This window comes from Athene noctua, chromosome 5, assembly GCF_965140245.1.
Source record: "Athene noctua chromosome 5, bAthNoc1.hap1.1, whole genome shotgun sequence".
Lineage (NCBI taxonomy): Eukaryota > Metazoa > Chordata > Aves > Strigiformes > Strigidae > Athene > Athene noctua.
The window spans coordinates 21,747,887-21,774,993 of NC_134041.1; the positions used below are offsets into that span (position 1 = coordinate 21,747,887).

At 37.3% G+C, this 27,107-nt stretch overlaps 1 protein-coding gene across 1 annotated transcript; it reads left to right on the forward strand.

Annotated features, from left to right (window-relative positions):
* Window positions 1–397: 397 nt before the first annotated feature.
* SLC35A3 (solute carrier family 35 member A3) lies at window positions 398–26,685 on the forward strand. The gene is made up of 8 exons (XM_074906644.1): window positions 398–485; window positions 12,578–12,782; window positions 13,648–13,802; window positions 13,884–14,006; window positions 15,119–15,290; window positions 18,446–18,564; window positions 19,042–19,175; window positions 21,426–26,685. Exons 2-8 carry the CDS (start codon window positions 12,596–12,598, stop codon window positions 21,514–21,516), a joined length of 981 nt encoding a protein of 326 aa, XP_074762745.1. The 5' UTR covers window positions 398–485; window positions 12,578–12,595; the 3' UTR covers window positions 21,517–26,685.
* The last annotated feature ends 422 nt before the right edge of the window (window positions 26,686–27,107 follow it).

The window sequence follows — 27,107 nt, forward strand, 5'->3', positions numbered from 1 at the left end:
TAAATGTATCCTGGATTTCATACAAAACACTCGTGTCAGTCACTGCAGAGGTGCCCCTGTACAAGGCGGGTTTTGGCGCCGCGCCCCCCACCTCCCCCGTCCCGAGGGCTGCGCCCTGCCTGGGGGGGGCGGCGGGATGGGGCCCCGGCCGCCCCGGCCGCCGCCGCGAGTGTTCGCCCCGCAGCCCCGCGGGCCCCTCCCGCCCCGCGCCGCCGCCCCTCGTGCGCTGGCCCCAGGCGCGCAGCCCCCGGCCGGCCCGGCCGCCCCCCCCAGCCCCGCGGGCGCTCGCTCCCGCCGCCGCGGCCCCGGGGCCCGTGACGGGCGGGGCGCGCTGCTCGCCGCGGCGCTGGGAACGGAGCGGGCGGGGCCACGGCTGCAGCCGGAGCCTTTGCGGGACGGGACCGCGGCACCCGGAAACACCGGGTGGCTGGTGGGAGCCGAGCCGGCGGTGCGGGGCGAGCTGGGCCGGCGGCCCGGTGCGGCAGGTGGGTAGGCCTGGGCTGGGAGCGGCAGGAGCAGAGCCCGGCTGAGGCTGCCCCGCAGGGCGCGGTGCGGGGGCTATGGATGAGGGAAGGCGCCTGAGGGAGGCCTTGGGTGTGGGAGGGGGACGCGTTTGGGGTCGGTGGATGGCGTGGGAAGCAGGTCCGTGGGAGCAGGCTGGGGGGGAGGGAGCGGGGCTGAGGAGAAACTGAGAAATGTCTGTAAACGGAATGGTCTGGGGGAGAGGGAGAGGAGGCGCGAAGGTGAAGTTACTGTGGGGAAGCAGCTCTCTGAAGTTGGGAAGCGGTACGGATCTGCTCGGCAGCTGTGGCGTTGCTGACCCTGGTCACTCGCTGGGTTTCTTGGTGTAGGTGCAGCTGGTGCTCTGCTGGGAAGGGGCTCGCTATGCTTGATCTAGTGCTGTATGTGAAGTAACAGAAATGCCCACTTCATAAGTATTTTCATGGCATCACAATTTCACACTGGGTTTTTTAAATGAGAAACCCTCTAGCAGTACAAAGCTTAGGGGCTAAGTCAGAAAACCAGAAGGTGCAGAGATAATGAACGTAATAAAATAATACATATTGTGGAATATACTGGAAGGTTAAAGATAAACACTAAAAGGTACTCTAGATTGTTTCATTTTATTGACTCTTATGAACTGTATTTTAAGTCAGAGCGAAGAAGTTTTGGATACCAGAGATAAGATTTTTAAAGAGTAGTTGGGTGGGAGAAGACTGAGGCTGCTTCTTGTGATGGAGGGGTGTGTTATTTGGGACAAAGAACATATGCAACAAACCTTTATAAAACTGAGTGAGCACCATAGTGGGAAGCTTGTCTGTCACGGTGGCCTCTACACAGGATGGTTGGGATCTAGGGCAGCCCTTGTTTTTCAGAGAACATATGTGCAGACTGACAAAGTGGGTTTTAGAGTGAACATTAGGTGACAAACTGCTTCTCCTAAATTCTGTGGGGTTTCCTTTCTCCAGAGGTGCTGCACTTTACTCATCTGAACTCTTTGTATATGGACTGAGTTGAGCCTGACCAGTTCAGCTGTATCTGTTAAGTTACTACACAGGACCTGCTCCACAAAAATTGTCACTGTGTAGACAGTTTGCTAGAACAGACTCTAGCTCTGTGATGCGTGCTTTTCTTTTATAAAAGAATAAGCAACATCAAATTTCTTTAGAGACTGCAGGGTGAGTTTGAGGGAGGTGGTAGTTGTGGAGAAACTGATTTACAGTAACCTCTTTAGAAACTGTCACTCATGTTTCCCTTGTAGGCTGTTAGGCATTGTGAGAACTTGTAATTGAAAATTACACTTCTGGGAGATAAAGATCTGTTGGTTTGGGATGCGTGATGTTCTGGTTTGTAGAAGTAGAACGTGTAGGAAAAATACTGGTTTGGGGAAAGACTGTGGTGATAGTATAAATTTGCTTTATTTAGAGCAGCATATTGTTAGGAGTGACCCTACGTCTTCAGCAATCTTACAGGCTGCCTACACAGCCTAATTCCTTATGCTAGTTATGCTGCTGTTTGCAATAACAAGAAAAATGCAGGGATCATCTGAACCAGGTACCTAGGAAAATCAAATGCCCCGTGTCTGCTTAAAACAGTTCTGGATTTGGCAGTGTTAAGTGAGGGCAACACGTACTTGATCTTCGAGATAGGCTTGCTAGATATAGTTATTCCTCTCTTATTCTTGAATTGCTTGCCACCTGAACTTACTCTTCACTGATTACTTCAGTTCATACCCATGTACATGCTGCTTGCACAGGCTCAGCACCTTCACTGTAACTCAGGAGGCTGCCCAGCTAGATCACATCAACAGAAGGTGTCTCTAGAGGGGAGGAGAGATTCTTAAGATCTGTACTTCTTTGGATCTAGCATAATAATGTAAGATGGTTAGGAGTTTGGGATTTTCTCATTGAATTGTTGAACCTTCTTGTCTTATATTCATATACTTTTAGTACACTGTTCAGCTGTCTAATTTTATTTGTAATTACTAGCTTTCTGCAATAAATGTCTACAGATCTGTTTTCACTGTAGTATCTAGTTTCTTACTCTACCCAGACTAGATCACCTTGACAGAGAGTGGCTGCATTGTCTGGGCATCTAGACTTGATTAGTAGTTCCTAAATAGTGTAAGTGTAAGCTCTAGCTGAACCCCAGCTGTATTCAATGTTCAGTCTTTCAGCACCTTAAATCAAGCTCCTTCATTGGCTTGATACATCTGCAGGAGTTGCATTTGGGCAGTGCTTCAGTTCATGGCGTCGCACTCCTGTATGCTTGAGGAGGGATGGGCATTTGAACTAAACCCGAGAACTGAATGCCTCCTTGCTCACAGAATCTGAATGTGACAACTAGGATTTTTCTGTACTGTGGTCTATACAATGAACGCAGTGTATGTACTGTTTGTAAAAGAGAGAGGCAGTTAAGGCAGGTTGTATCAAATTTCTGTGCTGGCAGGCAGAGTTTGGCTTGATTACTTATGTCAATATAAAACTATTGCACTACTGTGCACATAGTTCAAGTCTTCATCTTACAAGAAATATGGTGTTAGATTCAGCTCAGTAAGGGCCTGACTTTCCTGAATGCTGAATATTTATACTCAATATGTGATTCCTTTAATATTAATCAAACCAAATTTTCATTAGTCAAAGGAATCTTATCTTTGGGTTCCTTGTTTGGTGTAAAGGATAAAGGAGGTGGCCTTAAAGAGTATTTAGCCACATATTTCACAGTGCCCAACTTCTCCTGTCTGATACATAGATTAGAATGGTGATTTTTTTTTTTCCCACAAAAGAAAAACAAAACAAAACCCCTTTATGAGGTCATCAAAAAACTCAGCAGTGTTAAGTTCCCTTTCTGCTAGGTTTTCTGTCAACCTGTAAGAAAACCTTAACTAATCCGAGCAATTTATAGCATTGTCTGAAATTAGATATTAGTTAATATCTAATTGCATTCCATTTGTTACACTTGGCAACAGTGGAGTTTCCTGGTTGAGTCATAGGCCAGTGAAACACTGATACAGCCTCCATTATCCTTGTCAGAAGTCTTGAGTTTTGGAGCGGTTGAGAATAAATCATTGGTTGATCCTTAGGAGTTACATTTTAATGTGTAACTGCTCTGTGCATAAGTGCACTTGCCAGTGCTAAAAAGCATTTGCATGATATTAAAAAAGCCAAGTGTCATAGTTTAATCCCAGCCGACAACTAAGCCCCACACAGCCGCTCACTCCCTCCCCCCACCCCAGTGGGATGGGGGAGAGATTCGGAAGGATAAAAGTGAGAAAACTCTGAAGTGGGTTGAAATCAAGACAGTTTAATAGGTAAAGCAAAGGCCACAACCACAAGCAAAGCAAAAGAGGAATTAATTCACCACTTCTCATCGTCAGGCAGGTGTTCAGCCATCACCAGGAGAGCCAGGCTCCATCACGCATAATGGTGACTTGGGAAGACAAATGCCATCACTCAAAACATCCCCCCGCCTCCTCCTTTTTTTCCCCCAGCTTTATACGCTGAGCATGACACCGTATGGTGTGGGATATCCCTGGGGTCAGTTGGGGTCAGCTGTCCTGGCTGTGTCCCCTCCCAGCTCCTCTTGCACCCTCAGCTCATTCGCTGGTGGGGTGGGGTGAGAGGCAGAAAAGGCCTTGACTCTGTGTAAGCACTGCTCAGCAGTAAGGAAAACATCCCTGAATTATCAGTACTGTTTTCAGCTCATATCTAAAACACAGCCCCATAGTAGCTACTATTAAGAAAATTAACTCTATCCCAGCCAAAAGCAGCACACCGAGATAGGGTTGTGGCTAGAGAGCTACGTGATGTTGAGGGAGCAATATCCACCAGTGTTCTACAGTGTTGTGCTTGATATCCTTGTCATGAAAATATTATTTGAATGTAGTGACTTTTTTTTTTTTTCACCAGTTAAGAATTTTTTTAATTTAAGTGGAGAAGTTGGAAATATCCCCTGAAGAAAACCTTCATGTGAAAAAAATCTTTACAGCTTTCTGCTAGGAAAAAACTTTGCTAGAGGATTTGATTTTAAAAACACTTCTGAAGAAGAATACAAGCTCTAAGAAAAACATAGCTTATTTTTTCCATAGTTTACTTAATACACGTTATAATGTATCCAGCAAGAAGAATGAGTAGCAAACTGGAAAACATAAGAAAGAGTGAGGTAAGTTTTAAAATTATGAAGTGATTTGCAGTGGTTTAGTTGAAAAGTGACATGTATTTGTGGGAAGAACAGCAGACAAATATAGATAGCTTATGGGAGGGATCAAAGATGATACCAGTATCAAGTATGAGGAAGATGAAAAGCATTAATAGTGACATTTTAAAGTGAGAAATAAAAGGTCTAAGGTTATTAGATAAGTTTATAACAAAAGAAAAAATTACACAGACATAAAAGGAAGGGGCAGGGAAAAAGAAGTGCATTGTTGAATGATTGCAGCCCAAACTTGGCAGTTAAAATATTCATATGTATGTAAAATCTTGTTCATAATGGAGTTCAGCAGCACTTAGTAGATTTGGAAAAGTCTATGCACCCTCAGCAGCATCTGGGATATTGATCACAGAATGGTTTGGGTTGGGAGGGACCTTAAAGCTCATCTAGTCCCAACCCCCCTGCCATGGACAGGGACACCTTCCACCAGCCCAGGCTGCTCAAAGCCCCGTCCAACCTGGCCTTAAACCATTCCGGGGAGGGGGCAGCCACAGCTTCTCTGGGCAACCTGTGCCAGTGTCTCACAACTCTCATCATAAAAAATATCTTCCTCGCATCCAATCGAAATCTACCCTCTTTCAGTTTAAAACCATTGCCTCTTGTCCTGACACTACAGGCCCTATTAAAAAGTCTTTCTCTTTCTTAAAAGCCCTCGTTATATATTGAAAGGCCATAATAAGATCTCCCCAGAGCCTTTTCTTTTCCAGTCTGAACAACACCAACTCTCTCAGTTGTTTTCATAGAAGTGTTCCATCACTTTTGTGGCTCTCCTCAGGACCCCCTTTAACAGGCTCGTGTCTGTCTTATGTTGGGGGCCCCAGAGCTGGACACAGGACTCCAGGTGGGGTCTCATGAGAGCAGAGTAGAGGGGGAGAATCCCCCCCCCTCAACCTGCTGGCCACGCTTCTCCTGATGCAGTGCAGGGTATGGTTGGCTTTCTGGGCGGCAAGCACACATTGCTGACTCTGGTCCAATACCAAGTCCTTCTCTGCAGGGCTGCTCTCAAGCCACTCATCCCCCAGCCTGTATTGATATTGGGGATTGCCCCGGTCCGTGTGCAGGACCTTGCACTGGGCCTTGTTGAACTTCATGAGGTTCCTTCCATCCATTTATTTCTATACATAAACTATTTGTTGTATTAGATACTACTTTTGGTATAAAACAGGCTATATGGAGCCCAATGGAAAGAAGATTTATGGAATAGCACTTTCCTCTGAGGAACATAGTTGTGTTATAGAAAGTAGCATGTTACTTGTGTGTTATCCAGCACAGCGAAAGAGGGCAATGCCCATGTGAAAGCATACAGGGAAGTCTTATAGGTTCCTCAGGTTCTGTGAGCTAGCTCTTGCTGCTCCACCTTCCAACTGTGCTTTTCCTTTGTGTTGCTGGCTTATTATATTTGTATAGGTTCAGCACCAGCACTGGCTTCAGATTTCATTTGAGAAATATGAGAACACTTGTTTCTTTAATGTGCTGTCTTGATTTCAAAGCAAATTCCCAGGAAGTGTGTCCATACCTGTTCCACTGGAATTAAATAGTGTACTTTGCGTTCCACTATGTTTTTCCTTCTGTAAGGCAGACTCAGTGTTTATTTTCTGGCAAATCCCAGACATAGAACTTGGTGTACTGACACAAAACTTAAACTTTGCCCTTTGCAAAGAGGCTGGTTATCTGTTTTTGTTTGGCTTTGTATTTTAACTAATGTGCAAGTGTCTTCTGATTAAGCAGTCTTAAACTCTTTAATCATAAAATGGAATTAGAGCTAGTAACAGCAATAACTCCTGTAATATGGTGTTTTACTGTAAAAGACTGTCAGCAGTGAAAACATTCCACAGCTAGGCTGGAAGGAATGTAATGCACGTAATGACATCACTGGGAAGATTGGAAGCATAATAGTAGTTAGTAACTTCTTTTTTTTTTAATTTAATTTTTCTTATGATAGAGTAGGGAGGAGTAAAGAAATAGTTGCCAGTAGAAGTTATTTTTATGTCAAATATTTTGGTAAATGAATAGAAAATAATATCAATATTAACTCTGTAGCCTGTTGGAAAGGCCTCGTTTCACCATTTTCTGTTACTTTGTATGCATTTGGTTTTGATACAGTGCATCCCTAGGCCGTCACCTAGGAAGGCCTTTGCTTTTGTGCCTGTGCGGAATCCTTGGCTCTGCTAATGAGGTGTAAATTGCAGGACCGGAGCCTAAACCAGCAGTGTATTTTACCTTCCCATTTGTCATGTATTCCTCTCATTTTATCTGAATGAACTTGCTCTACAGATGTGTTCGTGCTAAGTGGTAAATGGACCTTGATTTATAGACATCATATCCATAGGTATCCTGAAACTAAAAGTGACCTTTTAATTGTGTCTTACAGTGAGAGGTGCAAAGTACCTACACCTCACTGACTGTAATGTAGCCTGTCACATCTGTAACCTGGTAGTAACTGCATGCGTGACTTTTACTGTAGATTGCTCAGTCCTTTGACGGAGAGCATGCTGTTATTTTAATCTGTTAATTTAACCTGCTTTTTTGTTATGTGATTTATTGTAATTCACTGTTAATTGCGTTTTTTGTCGTGTTAGCTACTTCTTGAGAAGTAGCTTGGTGCTTGGGGTTTTTTTTAATGCTGATTTTTTTTCACGTTTGTTTATACTCTCTTGAAGTTTCAGAAATCTAAGAAAAATTAAATTTCATGAATATAACAAAAAGTGAACCGGCTGCAATGACTGTAAGCAAAACTCTCTTAGTAATTCAGGCTGAATTAATGAAGTATAATGCAGAATACTGGATAGTTAGGGATACTGAAAGAACCTTTGGTGTAACTGATGCAGATGAAATGCACAGTCAAATAAACGAAATTTGGATCATTTGTGCGTGAACCATCATATTTTTTATTTATTAAATAATATGTGAAAATGTAAGGCACCCTGACCTTGAAATTTCAGTGAGTCTAAAACATTCTAATCAACTAGATGCTTTGCTAGACTAAGTTGAGTGTTAACAGTTCTGCACTCACTTTATCTTAATACATTTGTATCAGCATGATGTGAAATTTTGGGAGTGCATGGATCTGCGGAGTTGCCCCTGCTCTTTTGTTCTTGCAGATGGTATTAGGCCGTGCTTGCTGGAAGGATCTCCACATTGTGCATTATGATGCCAACCATCTTTGGAAAATGTCTCAAGACAGTCTTTAGTCTCTGAGTTTAACTAAACAATAGTTAAAATAAGTTAGTCACCTTTCCATTTCTCCATTTGGTGTGGAGTTATCTTTTTTTAGTATTTTAGATACCTCAAACTAAAGTAATTGTCAGATTTTGAGACTGCCTACAAAGTCAACAGTAAATTCATAAACTAATCCTTAATTTTGCACAAGATTCTGTTACTGTAGCTATTTAGCAGCTGAGAAGTTCAAAAGTTTATACCCTCAGATCTTTAAAAAACAAAATCTTAAGGTTAAGAAAAGTCCTGTAATGTTCTTGTTGCTCATGTAGTGAATTCTGTTTAATAGTAGTGAGTTTTGTTAAGAATGGATAGAGAAAAATAAAACGTATATCGTATGTTTACTGTTTGTTAAGTCAAATTGATTATGTTCTTTTGGCTTAATGCATTTAATCTGCAAACATTGGAATTTACCAGTATTTTAGGAGGGCAAGTGTCGGTACGATATAAAAATGAAATGTAAAATACGAAATTTTAATCTGTGTGGAGAAATTACTAAAGGAGATGAAAATCTACAAGTCAGAAATGTATTAATTTTGTCTGTAGGAATATTATGAAGTAGAAATAAGTGATTTTCCACTTGAAAAAGATCTGCTTCCTTTGAAAAGATATTTTTCAGACTTTGCACAGTATGATACTTTGAGCTGAAGGTATTATTTCCTGTATAGATTGGTTTGGGTTTGTTTTCTGAGCCTATAAAACCTTTACATGATCTTTATCGTTTATACTTTGAAGGAGAACAGTGCTTCATGTAGTATCCATCTGCATTTTATTCACTTGTGTGTACTGAAGTTGAATGCGACGCGTCTGTAAATACCACCTTAGCTTACTGCATGTTGACTTCCCATATAGACCTGCCTTTAACCTCTTCCCCTGCCTTCTGTCTTGCTGGCTGTAGGGTGTGTCTACATGATACACTAAACAAACTATGCAAAAGCGATTAGACTAATAAAAGAATAATGAGCCTAGTCACTGGGTTAACAGATGTGACAGGCTACATTACAGTTAAGGAGCTGCAGGTACTTAGCACCTCTCACTGTAAGACACAGTTCAAACTGCACTGAGTTAACGTGACCACTCAACTTCCAGTCTTTGAATTGGCAAACCTAAATCTGATTTTTGGAACAGATGCATTCTGTAGAGTACTGAGTAGTCTGCCCGAAGCCCAGTAAGAAATCTCAGCCTGGTTGTAACTCTGTACAGGAAATGCATTGGGAACTTTCATTTCATTATTGATTTAAGACAATCAAAGTGTGGACTGTTACTGAAGACAGTAGTTCATTTAGTATATGACTGCAGAGTCTGTTCCAGTGAGGGTAGCAGGAGCTCGTGGCTAGAAGAGAGCAATTACACTTCTGGTAGTAATCTGTAAATCTAAACCTGCTGTGAAACTGCAGTTGTCTCTCTTTCTGGATCCAGTCCCCAGTTTGCACTAAGTTCTATGAAGTGATATGCAGCTCTTTTTTAAAAGAAAGGAAGAGTGACCAGGAGAGCTGATAAGCTATTATGTGTGCTCAGGAGAGGATGGTTATTTTATTGGCATATGTGAGTTTCAGGGTTCTGTAGTTCTCTGTGTTCTGTGAATCAACTATTTGTAAGTACTTCACACACTTGTTCTCTACAAGCCTGTCTCACTCACCACTGACAGGGTAACTTTTAACAAATACCCGTATTTCAGCTATCACACTGGATGCTTAAAGTCCATTTTGTGTGAATTTTGGAAACTGAAACTGCTTTAGTGAATTATGGTAAAGACATGTTTTCTGCTACTGGCACCTTTTTGAAACACATTGTCTGGGGAAAGTTCCCTTTTTTACCATGATTACTAATGAAGAGAAGACTGTAGTTTAAGATACTATTGTGGTATGTATTCCTTATGACTTTGCTGATGGGCTTATTAAACTGTTGTACTTCTTGGTGTGTTTTCATGCTGCATGCTTTGATACTTGCTCATAAACAAGGTATTAGTGATTTATTTTTAAAATTACATTTTAAGCTGCTTAGTAAATAGAGGGTTGTATTTCGGCAAGAAATTCATGTGAATTGTTTTCTGATATTGTGACCTATTTTGAAGATTAAGGAATTGATCTCTGAGAATTTTGAACATTTGTAAAACCCTTTGTCACTTCACAGGTTCACGGAATGCAAAAATCTAGGTCCGTGTGCAGGAGAGATGTGTGTTTGCATTTTCTGTATTTTGTTCAGGAGCATTTTGAAAACTGAAAACCAAAAAGTTTAAATACTTATTTATCTGTAAGCGTGCTTTCATGAAATTTAGTGTTGTTCATCTTAACCATGTATTGCTCTTTGTGTTTCCAAATTTCAGGTCTCAGTACTAAAAAAGGAGATAGATCAAAAAGGTGGAAGAAATTGTTTGTGCAAGTTGGCTCACATAAATGTACACTTTGCAATGTCAGTTTTTTCCAGCAGCGCAGGCAGACCTTTTCAAGAAGTTCAGTCCTGTATTTTCTCTTTTTTCTCTTAGTGGACTTTTTTTTTTTTTTTTTTTTTTTGGCTTTCCCTTTTCCTCCCTCTTATCTTCTCTATGCTGCTGCTACTTCTCCAGAGAGTATGATCTCTGACCTTGCATGTTCCCTCTTTGTCCCTTCATGGGAACTGTTCTTTTGTTTCTCCTCCTTGTTCTCAGCTGTAGCAAATTTATATTTCTCTTTGACAAACTGATCCCTCTTTTGTTGATGGGGTTGCATAATTCTACAGTTAACATCCTCATGTAAAGGGTTATTCTGCCAGAACCTGTGGAAGAAGTTATCAAATCTTGAATATTGTCTACAGCTTTCTTGTCCTTTATGCTTTACATGTCTGATTTATATTGTCCAGTGCAGTTGCATCTTTAGTTTCTTCAGCCAGTTCATACTTCATAGTTCATACAAAAGTATCTTCTATTAAGATTCCTTAAAGGAATCCTTGTGTATTTCTTCCTCAGTTTCTGCATCCTGGCATCTTTTTCTTCCTCCTTTGCCAATATGCTTTCACAAATATTTTTACAGCCATATGATTTTTGAGGTAAATAATTTTATTGTGTAGAATACAAGTATATATTTAATATCTCTGTGGCTGTTGGGAGTTCATATTTGTTTGCAGGTAACTGCAATTTCTCAACAGTATCCATGCCATATAGGTGTTAAATTTGACTGTATACTTGGCTGGAGAAAATCTGTTAATGCTTAGAGACAAAATAAAGGCAAATCAGAAATATTTGAGCAGCACAGTTCTCCAGATCTCTGAAATAACAGTTATAATTTTTATGAAATGCGTCTTGAGCTAGAGAAATACAGTCAGCAAGAAACAGCTTCAGTTTCAGCTGCAAATATTTAGAGGTACCAGCACATCCTTCAGCAGTGTGTACAAAACTAAAAAATTAAGGATTCAAAACTTGTGTGTCTGTATGTGTAAAACATGCATAAGGACAACTCTGGCATATGCATCCAATAAGTGCTGCTTATGCCATCTCTAGACTCCTGAAAGTGAGAACTACATTCATTGTCTTGACTTGTTACTGTTTTTTACTTGAAAATATATTTGTTAACTTTTAATTACTGACTTGATTTTACTTTGCATTATAAAACACTGCTCTCTTTGAGTATATGGGCAGTGAAGGCAGTAGTAATTTTTTTTATAGAAAGCCTTAATTTATGTGCATATGGAAATTCTTCTTACTTAATATGAAAAATAGAAGAAAATTAGATAATATTCCACATAGCAGTGATGCATTTTTTTAATTTCCTTGTAATACATTGTACTTGTAAAATGAGAATTGCTTTCTCTATTAGTCTTCTGCACTAAGTTAATACTTTAATTGATGACAAAGGGCAAAGAAAAACATGTCAACTTGGTAAAAATCCATGGTGGACATGATGAGCTTTACTAACGTAAAGTTTGTGGTAGTCAGTGCAGTATGAGAAAGCAGGTGCAGTCACCTAGTCTTCTATATTCAGCTGTTTTTTTCTGAGTAGGATAATCAGCGGGACAGGTTTAGCGTTGTCTTCCCTGCAGTTTCTCCATCCCATGTTTTCCTGTCCAACCATCTTTCTCACAACTCTCCTTTTCCTTCAGCATCAGCCATACCTCTCATTTTCATTTAAAGCAGCCTAACCTTCACCCTGTCATGGGTTGGCTCTGTGTCATCTGGCAAGGCAGAGACTGCAACCTGAAAAACTTTGGAGAGGCAGAAGAATGAGAAGATCTCTTCTTTCAGGGAATAGCTCATTGCAGCAGGGGTACTGGGCATTCTGCAGAACCATGGTGTGGGGCTTTCTCACTTTGAAAATACCCTCTGAGCCTTCACCTACATAAAGAAATCCATGATTGATTTAACTTGGGAAATTTCTTCTGTGAAATCAGTTTATAGTCCTTATTTTATTATTATTACAGATAAGAAATATTTAATTTCATTTCTCCATTAATTATCACTTCTAATATGCTGATATGCTTCCCCATTTGTAATCACATATTTGAAAAACGTATTTAACATGTTAATCTCATTTTTCTTTTTAAATATCAGATTAGGTTGGTTTTTTTCCTTTGGCTAAACTTCCTGGATAACTTTTTTTAATACGCTGATTCCCAAGGGAAACATCTATCTGCAGTATTACCTTTTAAGTCTGGGTTTGTTGTTTTTAATCTGTTTCAGGAAGAAAAAAGTTAAGAAATGTCTACCAATTTAAAGTACCTTTCCTTGGGCATCCTGGTTTTACAGACCACAAGTTTAGTCTTGACCATGCGTTATTCTCGGACACTGAAAGAAGAAGGACCTCGTTACTTGTCCTCTACTGCAGTAGTTATTGCTGAACTTCTGAAGATTTTGGCCTGTGTTCTATTGGTCTACAAAGACAGCAGTATGTGTCAAATTTTGCACCAAATAATTTTCCTAATCAATACGCTGTATTGTAGTGGCAACTGCAGGGCAGCCATGTGAGTACAGGCATACAACAAAGCATTTCCCTTCTCATATAAGAAATAGTCTTGGAAAGACACTGATCATACTTCGCTCCTCCACACACGATACAAGATACTGTGTATTTGCTGAAGAGAGTTCTCTTTAAAGAATATAGATACTGAGGAGCGCAAGAAAAAATTTTCTGCTAACAGCTTAAAGGCTGTTTTTGTAGGCATTTTAAGAAATTCATGTGTAGAAGTAGGAAGAAATGAAAACCTTTGTGTCCAAAGCATGAATGATAATATAATAAATAGATGCAGAAGGGAGGAAGCAATTTCATTATATAGGAAGAAGCACAGTTTTAAGCTCAAAAAAAGTGTATTCAGATTTACTCTAGTTCTTATTTTGTACATTTTATACTGAATTTATCTTGTTCCTTGACATATATATTTGATCTTCAGCAGCTTAAAAGTATCATTGTATATGCATAAATATTGATGACAGAAGGCTTCTAAATGTGCACTTTTTAGGAGACACTCTTTAATGTATCATTTTCGAATATTGATATGGTTTCAATAAGTTCTACTTAAAGTATTTTGAATAATTGTTCTAGTTATGGTATGCCAGGCTACAAGAAGACACTTCTTGCAGCCTTTTTTTCTTATGTGTATGAGGCTCATGAAAGTCAAACAAACATAGACAGTACTTTTGAGGTCTTGATAGCAGTGATAACTATAAAAAGGGGACAACAATCTTTAAGAACAGAACATTGCTATCTTTTTGTTTTAGTGAACGTTTGTTTCTTTTATTGTTTCTTTGGGTAGAGTGCAATTTACGGACTCTGAACAGAGTGCTACATGATGAAATCCTTAATAAACCCATGGAAACTCTTAAACTTGCTATTCCTTCAGGAATTTACACTCTTCAGAATAACTTGCTGTATGTAGCATTGTCAAACCTAGATGCAGCCACTTACCAGGTATTGTACTTTTGGATTTCTCTGTAAATTTCAAATAATCCCATTAATTAGGCAGTAGTAACTGTTTCTGGGTTCTTTCAGGTTACATATCAGCTGAAAATTCTTACCACAGCATTGTTTTCTGTGTCGATGTTGAGCAAGAAATTGGGTGTATACCAGTGGCTTTCATTAGTAATATTGATGACAGGAGTGGCATTTGTGCAGGTAAATATTAACAGATGGTTTGTGTTTGTTTAATGTGTTTATTCAAGGAACATGGATTTCTATACTAATTATACAGCTTTCTGATACTACCAGCTGCACGTGAGCACCTGAGTATGGTCAGGAGCACAGGCTAGAGGACACCAGAAATGGTTCAAAGGCAGAAGGTAACACCTCTTTTGGGTCCCAGTGCTCTACTGTAGCATGGAACAGGGCCTCTGGAGTAAACTGCAAATAACAGTGATCAATATTTATTAACGCACTTCTTCAGACATTAGGGATTCACAGATCTTCTGTGCAAGTACAGTCCTGCTGCTCACCTTGTAGTACAGTTTCAGCATGGCAAATTTACTTGGAACTTTTTCAAGAGGCAAACTTGGCCTCTGTTCTAAATAGTGCAGGTACAAGAGGACTGGATTATGGGATAAGAGACTATTCTAAGAATTTTTAACAGATTTTAGCATATCATAGAAATTTGTATTTTAAAATTTAAAGATTTGAAAACAATTCTGAGGATTAAATTTTACAGAATTTTCAAATTTAATAATTCTAAATGAGGACAAAACATTCTGATAGTAATTAACAGGCTTTTCAGTATGTTTTTGTCTATGGCATTGCATTTTATTCTCAGCATTAGATATGTTGTAGGATTTAGCTTCATCAATTTCAGCTTGTTTTAATCATCTGTGTAATCACTGAAGAGAGGCACATACAAAAGACAATTCGTTCCATCTTAAAGACAGCTGGTGTAAGTGGTTTTCTAACTGTGCTTATATTTGTAAAGTAACTAACTGTTGGGTGTCAAAAGTGAATGACCATGGAAAGTCATGCTGAGATTCAGAAACAGGTCTGGCTTGTAAAACACAGATCTTGGACCTATTTAAATTGATGGGTATTCTCGCAGTTCAGGCACAGTTTTATTCCTTACAAAAATGTAGAAAGAAAAACTATGTCTTTGCAGTCCTGTAAAAGTATTTATGGTGAAAAATACAGAACTTTACAAGCATGTGATTGTCTGTATTTAGTAACTGTTATTGTTGCTAAAAAACAAATTTGCATTTTATAGGTGCTCATGACTTTATCAGTGAATTTTGTATAACTGTTTTTACATTCAGTGGCCTTCAGACTCTCAAGGAACAGCTGCTAAGGAACATTCAGCAGGATCTCAGTTTGTAGGCTTGATCGCAGTTCTTATAGCATGCTTTTCTAGTGGATTTGCTGGGGTTTATTTTGAGAAAATTTTAAAGGAAACTAAGCAGTCTGTGTGGATCAGAAACATTCAGCTTGGTAAGTTTAATTTTAGTTGTCTTAGAAATACTGCATTCTGAGGAATTAAGATAAATAATTAAGAAAATGTATATATCCATATAAATTTTTAAAAAATCACCAACATTTTAGTATTCTGCATAAATGAACTTTTAAAACCAAGAGTATAAATTCTGCTAGATAGAATTCTAGCAGTTGCTTTCTGATCTCAACTTAGTTCTTGATTTAACTTGGTCATAGAGTGTCTGGAAGTTTGTACAGAATTTGTCAATTGAATTTGTATTTAAAATTTTATAAAGAATGTTCTTATGCACGAGTCTGTGTATCCTCTGTGTTTAAAAATTACTGTCTTTTGCACTAATTCATAAGATCTGATAAATATAAATAGCATTCCTTTTTCCTTTTTTTCACCATTTTTTAGAGAATATAGGAACATTAAAATATGTTTCTAAATCAATGTTTTGAGATGTTTTAAAATTAACATTTTTTTTCTTTTGTGTTTGTGCGAGCAGTTTTTATAGGTTGGCAGCTTTAATACAAAAAAAATGCTTTGTGAATAAAGTTGAGGTAATGAATTATTATGATTTCAGTACAAAGGCCAGTTTGTTTGTCTGTACAATCACTGGAGAGAGGCATATGCAAAAGACAGTTCATCTTAACTATTTTAATGCCCTTACTTATTATGCATCTATCAGTAAGATAATACCTTCTATTTCCAAAATAGTACTGGGTCTTCTAGACCCTAGATATTAATGGTGATAGAGTTGATCCATTTTCCTGAATGAGCTTTCCCTCACCTCAAAGCTATCTTTTCCAGTTTATAGGGTTGGAAATATGACATCTGCAATGTCTTTTTGTTCCCATTTTGCAACAGGAACAAAACTTATTGTTAGAGTTGTCCTTCTTTCTCTGATGGAATCCCTCTAGTCTTCACCTGTAGGCAGTAATTATTTATTGTATATTTGAATAAATGCTTTCATCAGAATTTGAACTTTCCAGAACCTTAGGACAGATTCTTGATCAAATCCATAGACTGTAGAATTAAGGCATGAAGATTATTTATTTAGTGGATTATGCTGTGTAATGAATCCGGTAGAATGTAATAAAGTACCATAAAAACAGGAGATGGTGTGTTCTTTTGTTATTAGATAGTTGGTCAAAAACTAGTATGGTCAAAAATGTCTGAATACCAGCAATATTTTTTCCTTTCATTTCCTGTTGCTGTGTTTTAATTATAAATGGTTATAAACACAGAACTGCGTTTTGATTATGTTTTAATATATAATCAAAATTTACTTGTCCATAATGGTATGAAACTTGAGGATAGAGAAGGGGATCAAAACCTCCACTTACTGTCTGCTAGGATTTATTGAATTTGTGTGTATTAAAACTTAAGTTTTCTTGAACGGGGTGTAGGGGATTAGGAAAGGTTTATCTTGGGGAATTTTGGAGGCAGAGAAGGGTGGGTAGCTGGGGCTTGGTCCAGAATTTGAGGTAAGATTTGGTGCTCTGGATGGAGCTGCAATGTAAAATCCATTGCCAAGGAAAGCTTATTGTTATTGTTCTCAATTTTCATGCTAGAAGTGCTTTGATGAGCAACAATGCAGGTATCTGTAACAATTTCCAATTAAACATTCATAATAGTTGAAAAATCAGTGATCTCTTCTAAGACATTCTTCAGATTTTTCTACAGTGCAAAAACTATGTGTGAAAACGAATTTGCTAGTCTGATAGTTGGCATGCATATATTGAATGTTCTAGTAATTGCTGAAAACAGTGAGATCAGAACAGACTGTGGAAATAACTAGGGCTGTGATATGTGAAGACACAAATGTCTGTGATAATAGTTAGAATTGAATCACTTGATTTTTTTAATTTAATTTTTTGTCAGTGAGCTTAATTTGCCTCAATACAAAATCTAGTAGAATATGTTTACTATTAAGGTTTTTTTCAGTTCAAAAATGAAATATTGTCATATTTCATAGAAGGTTTCCTGATACAGCTTTTAGAAAATATTTAAAACATGAAATCACAATTTCAAAAATACATTAGTGTATCCTTTCTGCAAGTGCAAGATTGTTGACTGCTTAAGACACTGTACATTCAGGAGCAAGTCAGTCATAAGCAAGAGCTTTGAAACAGCTTTTCTTGTTTCACACAAAGAACAAAACCATATGGCAAACCTGGTTTTCATTTTCATATCTATAGAGAATGATTAGAACTGTAGAAAAAAATTTGAAAATATATTAGAATAATTTTTGAAAAAAAACCAGTTTTTAATGCATACCAGTATTATATTAGGGATGTATGAATAGTTGATTTTATTCATTTTATCAAATCAATTGGAAAAGAGAAGTAATTGGTTTAATCTGAATGAAACCTAAATTTTTAATTACTACAAAAATAATTATTTCTTGTCAAATGGAAGGTTTTATTTTGTTCAAAACAATGCCACCCTTTTCAGATGCAAAGGAATGAGATGAAAATAGAGGTCAGCTTTTGGCAGAAATAAAATAGAAAAAAATGTTCCCCCTTTCCTGCTCAGGACTAGAGCCTTCATCAGTCACAGAGGAGGTGCTTGTATTACTTCCATGCCTCAGGGGATTAGGAAAAGTTTCGCATCTGATAGAACATCATATGCACCAAATTATAAACTTTTTAATCTCATCTCAATTTCTTCTTTTGACATTGTCTCCACTGGTAAACATTCATTGTATTTGAGACTGGAAGCAGGATTCTTCTGAGCCAAGATCCTTGTCTGAATTGGCAAACTGATTATGTCCTGCTCTCGATCAGTGACCATCTCCTCCACTGAAAATTTTCCCTGTTTTTCTCTCCAGGTTATAGTGTGACTTCAGCCTTCAGTCATGGCTAGTTTCAGGAAAACTGAAATTATGTTTAAGTGAATTTTGCTATATGCCATCCCATTCCAGTAGAAAGCAATGGAAGATAAGTATATAAGAACATCCTAATGGAAACAGTCAAAACTTGTTATAAGTGTGGAAAACAGTTTTTAAAAGAGAATATCTGTCTGAACACTGATTGCATTTGAACACAACGGTATTGCAAGTAGCAGTCCTAGTTTAAAGTCAGATATATGTGAGCAGTCCTTGAGGACAAGGAACCTGTTTGCATGTTTTTCACCTGAAGTGTTTAAATCAATCTTGTACTTTCAGGATTTTTTGGTAGCATATTTGGACTGATGGGTGTATACATTTATGATGGAGAACAACTGTCAAAGAATGGATTTTTTCAAGGATACAATAAACTTACTTGGATAGTTGTTGTTCTACAGGTGAGATACCTTGTATCACATGTTTCTGTGAAGGACTTGGGATTTACTCTTCTATAAATGACTGGGGAAACTAATGGGTGTCATTAAAGCTACTGAGAATTCTATAGTCAAAAGTCTGATCTGTCACTCTTAGACTAAACCTCTAAATAAAAACCTGGAAAATATGTAAGTATTGTGCAATATAAAAGCATGCAAGCATTATTTCTTTGACTTTTTTTTTAAAAAATGCATCTTTCCTTCTGTTCTCTAAAAATGTGTAGTACAAGCATTTCCACTAACTTAAAATGATCAAGAATTTCTTTAATGGGAGAGAAGAACTCCAATATTTATCTTCAACAGTGCATATCCATAGCATAAACCAAATGTAATGCTCCTAAACACAGACCAAAGCTTTTCCTAAAGTAAGTGCGTGTTGTTAAAATAGATGCTCTCAGTGGAATTATCAGGTTGCAAATCCAAACCTCAATATTTTTCCAGGCACTTGGAGGACTGGTGATTGCTGCTGTTATAAAATATGCGGACAACATTTTAAAGGGATTTGCAACTTCTCTCTCTATTATACTGTCAACATTGATCTCCTATTTCTGGCTGCAAGATTTTGTCCCTACAAGGTAAGAATTATTTTCCATGTATCCTGAAAAATAGTTGAAAACTTAATGCTTACCAGATATAACTGCAAAGCAATAAATAAAAAAACAGTCCAAGCCACACTTTTAGAATATTTAGATACAACTGGCACATAAAAGTTTAGTTTCATAACGTACCATAACTCATGCTTAATTTTTTCAGTACAGTTGGCAAGATTCAGTTTTCTGTAAGGTAGAGCCCTCCACAGGTCAGGAATTACGGAATCTCCAACCTTGGCTTTTGACGAACCACTCGCTCGCGGGCTCCCTGTTTTACTTCACCGTCCCTTTCTCTTCATACCCTCCGCGCCCGACCTCGCTCCGTCCGGCCCGCAGCGCTCCGCGCTGTGCGGAAGGCAGAGCCCCCCCCACACACACACCCCGTCCGGGTGCTTGCCTGGCTCGGCGCTCCGAGCCAGCCTCCCCCCTGCTGGCTGCTGCCCGGCTCTCCTTTTCTCTTTGTCCTCTGAACTGACACATCTTCCCCAAGGCACCCCGTCGCAAGAGGCGATACGGCTGAGCAGTGATAATGGTGATAATCGTTTTATACTGGTTTTCATTCCATCTCAAAAACAGTCTCTAAAAGAGATGATTGCAGTCATGCATGGAAGTTACACTACAGCAAGTAATTGGACCCCGAAGCCCAAGAGCTGAGCTTATTTCTAAAGTCAACGCCACATTTATTAGTGAAAGCACTTGACCAAGAGTGAGAGAAAAATGCTTGCTATAGGCTTCTAGGCCCCAATACACTGTGTCTCAATGTTTTGTGAATCAGATTTTAGAAGCTCTGTGCGCTGCAGGTTTTGTACACGGGTAGGTTCCGGAATAGTGCTTGTCTTGGCAGTGCATGTTAATAATATATGAGGTGTAGAAGTAATATTACAACTTTCAGATATATTAATAGGATTTTGCTTATAATTGACCTGCACTCCTCACATAATATTACACATACTCCTAGTGTACAAATATTTTGAATAATATTACAGTTGTATCTGATACAAAGAAATATCTTTTTATCTAAAAGTAGTATTTGCAACATTAGCAGGACTTAAACACTCAAAAAAGGAAGTAGAACAAGTTTTAGGCTTAAAAAGTGGAAGACATTGAGCTTAAATTATAAAGCCTATGCTTGTCCTATTAAACATAAAGTGGTTTAAGATTTCTGTGTGCTCAAATGGAAAATTAATAAGTTACTTACCAGCTTCTGCAAACATGGTGAAAATGGAAACAGTGGTAAATAATTAAATGAGATGGATCTAACTAGCAGTAGGTAGAACTTGAAGCCTTCTCATTTAATAAAACTTGAGTTAATTTGAGTTAATCAAACTTAATCTTTAGTACCTTTCTTATGCCAACTGAATTTATTTGAACTGAAACTGCGTAATTGTTTCTGTCACTTCAACAAACATTTTTGATTGGGATAATAAATGCAAAGCACTTAAGTGCTTGAATGTGTTGCAATGGATTGTGTCCAGAAATAGGCTAACTGTATTCTTTGAAGGATTATCGTGTCATGCGCCACAGTTTTTTTAGCATTTGGTTCAGAAGATCAAATTGTCAACATTGTCATGTCTTTATGACAAGGTTCTTTTCTAAAATGTGTACTGATTGTATGTTGGCTTTGGAGATTTTGTTTCAGACTTGTAACTATCAAAACAACTTGAAAAGCCCATATGTCACAGTACAAAAGATGCCTTTATTATCTTTTCCTTACATAAATCTTTATGTATCTGCCAAAAATTAGATTATACTGACTTGCAAACTGGTTCTTGGGCAGCAGTAATTTGTTTTGACATAAGCTTTGAACTTCAAAGCAAGCTCAACTCCAGTAACATGATGTACTTAAGATATTAAAAGTGCCTGGGTAACCACCGCAGTTGCACTTCTTTAGCTTCTGCTTGCATTTTGCACAGAACTTTAGGCAAAAGAAAAAAGAAAAGATTGGATTGGTCCGATTACTTTTGACAATTGTTCCATGAAACTATAATTTTAATTTTGAGAATGTCAGTATAATGATACATTACTTCATGGATGTAAGTTTCTTATTTCAACTTCTTCCTGCATCATTCTATAATAAATATATGCAAATTATGTTGTTCTTTATAAATTGGACAAACACAATTTATCTTTCTGTGTTCCCAGAGGAAAAATGTCTTTTCTTTTGGTTGTATTATGTAAATAAAATTGCATCACCTAAATTGAGCTAACTTTTTTTTTTATCCCTATTCTATTCAGTGTCTTTTTCTTCGGAGCCGTCCTTGTAATAGCAGCTACTTTCCTATATGGTTATGATCCCAAACCTGCAGGAAATCCCATTAAGGCATAGCAAACTTCCTCATCGACCTGCTTCTCAAGATCGTGCACTGGGGGCCTTGCTAACAATGGCATATGGAAAGTGTCATTGTGCACTGCAAGGAAAGGATTACTATCCTGAATCTATTGAAGAAATGCTTACGAGTAGTTTTGAACAGGCAGAGGGGTTAAAGGTGGATGATGATACTGTCTGTAACCAATGAAAAAAAAAAAATGTCAGGGGAATGCCCAGTGCAAGTTGCTAATAAAAACTTGAAAGGAACAAAAAGTTTCCAAGAAACTGCAATTAGGAATGTTTACAGCTTTGACTGGGATTGCATCAAAAGAATTTACTGTATTGACTGCTGCAGAAATATGTCCTATGCACTCTTTGAAAGAGCACATGACAACATTGTCAGATTGTATGTTTTTGCAATTTGACTATATTTAATCTTAGTAAATATGTTTTTAACTGTTTGTCTATTTACATGGAATCAGTTGAATACACATCATAGTTCTAAAGTGATGGTTCTAATTAGGTATTCCTTATTAAAGCTGTGAAGATTGACATATGATTGAAAGACACTTTCACAATATCAAATATTTTTCTATTTTTAGAAGACTGATTTAATAACAAATCTGTTATTAAATTATAATATTATAATTCTGTTGCTTATAGAAAACTATTGTAAGAATGTTAACATTCTCACCTAAGTACACAAAGGGAGAAATTCAGACTGAAATCTCGAAATCTGTGTTGATACTCCAGCCTTCATCAGGATAGCCTGTAGTGTTCCAACAGATGCAGTAATTCTGTGAACACAGGCCAGAAGTTACTGCACTAACTCAGCACTAAGAGTAGGGTTAAGGTGGAGTGCTCGCTTGGATGTAATGTTCATTCTTTTTATTTTTATTTGTTATAAATCAACCTTTTGGTAGAATCTTAAAAGTAGTTTTTATGCTTTAAATATCCTCTGGGGATTTTTTTAACCACAATTTAAAAAAAAAAAAGCCCATAATAAACATTTTAAATGCGTTATTGTTGTCTACAACAGCTCCATCTGGCGCTATTATGGTATATCATCTATATACTGTACTGTATTACAGAGGTGTTTTTTTAAACGTGTTGTTTATTCATGAGCTCACCAAGTCTTTTTCAGTACATTTCTATGTAATGGCTTAATTAGAGATTTTTTTTATTATTATTATTATTATTTTGTTCTGGAAGTCCTTGAGCCAACAGACCAAAATGGGTTCTCTGGAACTATTCAGTCTAGTAGTGGAATTAATTTAATAGGAGACATAATTAAACTAATTAATTGTGCAATAGGTAAATGTAAAAGCATGCTGTTCTTCTGTTTTAAACCAAAAAAACCTTTACAAAGGAACCTAGATGCAACTAAAACTTAGATTGGTTAGACTGTTACAAACATTTGTTGAAGTATTTGCATATAGCCAGAAACACCCCCCAAAGAATGCCAGAACTAATAAACAAAAAAAACCCCTCTCTTAAAATTAATTTGTTTTCTGGAAACATATTCACAATGGGTATCAATGTAGAGTCACTTCTTATCCACGTTACCTTCTAAAGGTATGCATTTATACCAAAACATATCAATAGTCCCATAGCTGTAGAACGGCAAGTGGTAAAAATATATGATTTCTTTTCCCCCCCCCACCCCCCTCTCTCTTTCTCTCTTCTGTCTTGTGCTAATGAACACATTGTGAAGAGAGAGGTTTTTTAAAATGTTTACCAAAGTACCTCATCCTCTTTTCCACATTTTAGTGGTGGGTTGGCAAGGAGAGTGTGTAACAGTGCTCTGAGATTTTTGAATGAAGTATTGTAAATGGAAAAGGAAAAATTCCACTTATGTCAGCCAAGTAAAAATTGTGTCTTCCTTCTGTTGGCAATGACATGGATTATGAACTTTTTGTTTGTTTATCGTATCAGAGCAAGACATTAAATAAATTTCAGAGTTATGCTAAGGGCTTGCTAAGCATTGTGAACTGTGAATCTATCCCAGCATGCAATAATTGCAAGAGCTCTGCTACTTGGTGGTCAAAACTATCATGTATTACCTTAAATTGGCATTCTGTGTTAATATTAAACCTTCTATGTATAGCACTCATATGGCAAAGTCTTTGAAAAAGTATGTTTAGTAATTTCACCACTGAAATACAGCATGAGGTAAGATGTATGCATAGAAAAGTGGCTTGAAGCATTTCTTAATGTAGAATGGGAAGTACATGACTCTGAAATGATCTGAGAAGCGTTGGTAGTAATATCTGAATTGGAGTTTGGCCTGCACAATAATACTTTTAATTTCATGAATCACAGGAGTGGAAATGTTCAGATGATATAATTGGTTACTTCCTTGAGGAATTTCTCAAGAAAAGCAGCAGGTTCAGAACGCTTTCAAGCCCGTTGCAGAGGAAGGGACCAAAGAGGCCAAATAATCACCACATTGCTGGAGTTCTCTTACGTCTACCCCAGTTTTAATACTTTGGGTGTACCTGTCAGTATTTGTCAGTAAAGATCAGTTTAAAGGAAAGAACAGGAATATGTGCTCTTTGCTGTTGAATAGGATGTCATATGGCTTTGGAAAACAATGTTTATCTACTGTACTAAGGAACAGTAACTCCTGTCTGTAGATTAGCGATTCTTTCGTGCTTTCAATTGACAGTTCCGTTAAATTTGCTGCTAGAGGGATAGATGTATCCCTACACTTGTTGCTGTAAAGGAAATAGGAATTCGCATTTTGAGCTGTCTTTCCTTGGCCCTTCAACAGGCTCAGGAAATACTTGTCTGAGGTCCTCCATGTTGAAAAGCATTATTCTAGACAGAGGGAAGACAGCATAAGTTTCTTGAGAACAGAAAGGATGGGAGGGTTTACTGTTTTCTGTAACCTTTGCAATCTGAGAGCATATGCACATTTTCTCATTGAGATACTTTTGTATCTGGATTTTAAAATTAAAAAAAAAAAAAAAAAAGGCAACCAAAACAACCCAGTTTTACATCTATAACTCATTAACTAACCAAAGAAGCATCCCTAGCACAGAGCATTGGGAAGTAGGGGATAGTGTGCTTTGAGTTTGCCCCAAAAGCAATCTATGGAAATCTTAACTTTCCAGAAATAAACCTGGCTCTTTGAACTATTTTTCTGACTTTTAGACAATGGGTTTGTTAGTTTAGTTGTATATTTAGGAGGCTAACCTATACTTAGAATTTTATTTAAGTATTTATAAAGTTATAGCTAGGTATTTATTTGCAGTAATTTGAATTATGTGGGTGGGTTTTTTTTAAAAAAAAACAAACTTGAATAATGGGTGTACTAGTATTTATTGAATACTTGGATATTTGGTAGTTTCATTTGAGAATCTTTGGGATACATGATAAACGGTGAAATAATAAATGTAGAACTATCTTCAAAACAATAAATCAGTAGTTAAGTGGTAAAAAATCTTGATTGTAATAAAGTAAGATAAACTTTTCTTTAAACATTCTATTTCTGTGCCAAATAATCTTTTTTCTCAAATAATTCAGATAAGTTTATAGTTCTGTTAAACTACTTTTGTTTTAGACAAATTATAAGAAAACTTCCCTTTTTGTTTGTTTTCCTAATGGGTAGATTAATGTTCTAGATCCAGCTTCTACAAGTTGACACCTTGGGGTTTTTACTGTAACTTTTTAGAAACTATTGTCTTATTTTTCCTCAGAGAAACAGTCTTATTTTGGTAGCATATACTTGCATTTCGGTTACTCATACAGTCTTTTTAGAAGTACACAATTGTTCTGTGTTCCTACCTTATTTTTATGGCTGTAATTCAAAAGATTGTAATGGATTTTGTTAAATTCGTTTAAAATTGTTAAATGAAATATTGCATTTCTTCTAGTTTTTGTTGTCAGTAACTTTCATATTTTAATTTATTTCCTTATCAGCTGTGCATGTTCTGTTGTATTTAAGCAATCATCGTTTTCCAAATTTGAAGTGGCTCATTTTCTTCCTGTTGACAGCGTTTCTGGGTATTGTCAATGAGGAAAGTTATTCATTGTTTTCTTCTCTGAAAAACCCATTTTGTAAGAACGAGATATTAAAAAACATTATGGATATTTTTGTGTATTAGAAAGGTAATGTTTATCTAGAACATGGTATTATACCATATATGTGGTAGTGTATCATTACCTATGGTATTCAGTTAATCTAAGAAAGTCCAAGAACTGTTTCCTTGCCTTTGTTTTCATTGTTCTGTTCATTTTTAATGCTGATTATTTTCCACAGGAAGTTACTAAACAGTTCCACTCTTTCCAGGTAAGCTCCTTATATATTTTTAGATATCTAGAATTAAGATATTTTTACTGGGAAAAATGAAGGGGAAAATAAAATGTCAGATTAATTAGGTAATACCTTCTGCTCTGTATACTGTGAATCCAAATTTCTGTTCAGTTGCATTTATATATTTTTCTAATTATTTCCCACTAGGTGAATTTATAATTCTTTTCAGAAGGAAAAAAAAAAAATCTGTCCTGAGCTGCTGTTCAGTGCTCATTCTTGAATGTCTGCTGCACATTTGTATCCAAGAGTAGACATGACATTTTTAACTCTTGCCTTCCATCTTCCATCATCATTCTGACATAGATATGCCATATTAATTTCATTAGCAATTTGTAGCACAGTAAAAATTGCTTATATGCTAAGCATATGTCTATATTTGCTGTCATGAGTAACACTTTTTTAGATTTTTTTAAAGTTTGTCTTTATTGTGAATATATTTTTAATTTAAATATATGAGCCCAAATATAGATCAGATAGTGAAACATTGTAGCAAAATTTTTAAGGTAGTCTTAGGAGTTTTTATACATTGGTATTTGTGTGTCATTACACTGAATACAATTCTAATATATGGTGTTTCCAGGCAGTTTGGAAACAGGGGGGTTTTTTGGTATAGCACTGCTGAACCATGGGATGCATCTTAATAATACAGTCCTTTTTTTAATCCAAACTGAAGTAAAATACATATTTTTTTCTCTTGTATGTGTAGATAATGTCACTATAGTAATAAACTGGTTAAAATAAGCACCGGCTTTATTAAGAATATGATATAAAACTGTTTGAGAGCTTTGTAAATGGAGGGACATGCCTTATGCATATTTTAGCAGAAATAAAACAAAGTTTTAATTAACATTTATTATTTCAGAACATAATTTTTGTCACAATTTTCTATAAAATCCAGAAGGCTACCATAAGATATTTGCTAATGCTGCTTTTTAACATACAGCTTACTGAATTTTGCCAAAAATTTAATTTTGACTGAGACGTGCTTCTTTTTGACCACTGTCTTATGACTTCTTGTGAATCGCATTCCAGCAGCATTCTTGTGACTCTGTGTCTGCACTCTTCTGGTCGGCAAACCCTGATCTTGTTCAGGGCTGTGTCTCCTGAACTGGAGGTGGTAGGGAGCATCTGGGTATCAAGTATCTCGTTATACTATGGTGTGTGTTTGTAAAACACTGTCATCCTTTGTAGAAGAGTTTTTGCCACAAGTTATCAGGAGGCAGCTGGTGCTTCAGTAGCTTCCCCCCCCCCCCCCGTTGTAAACATTTAATTTTGATAGCAGTGGAAAGTA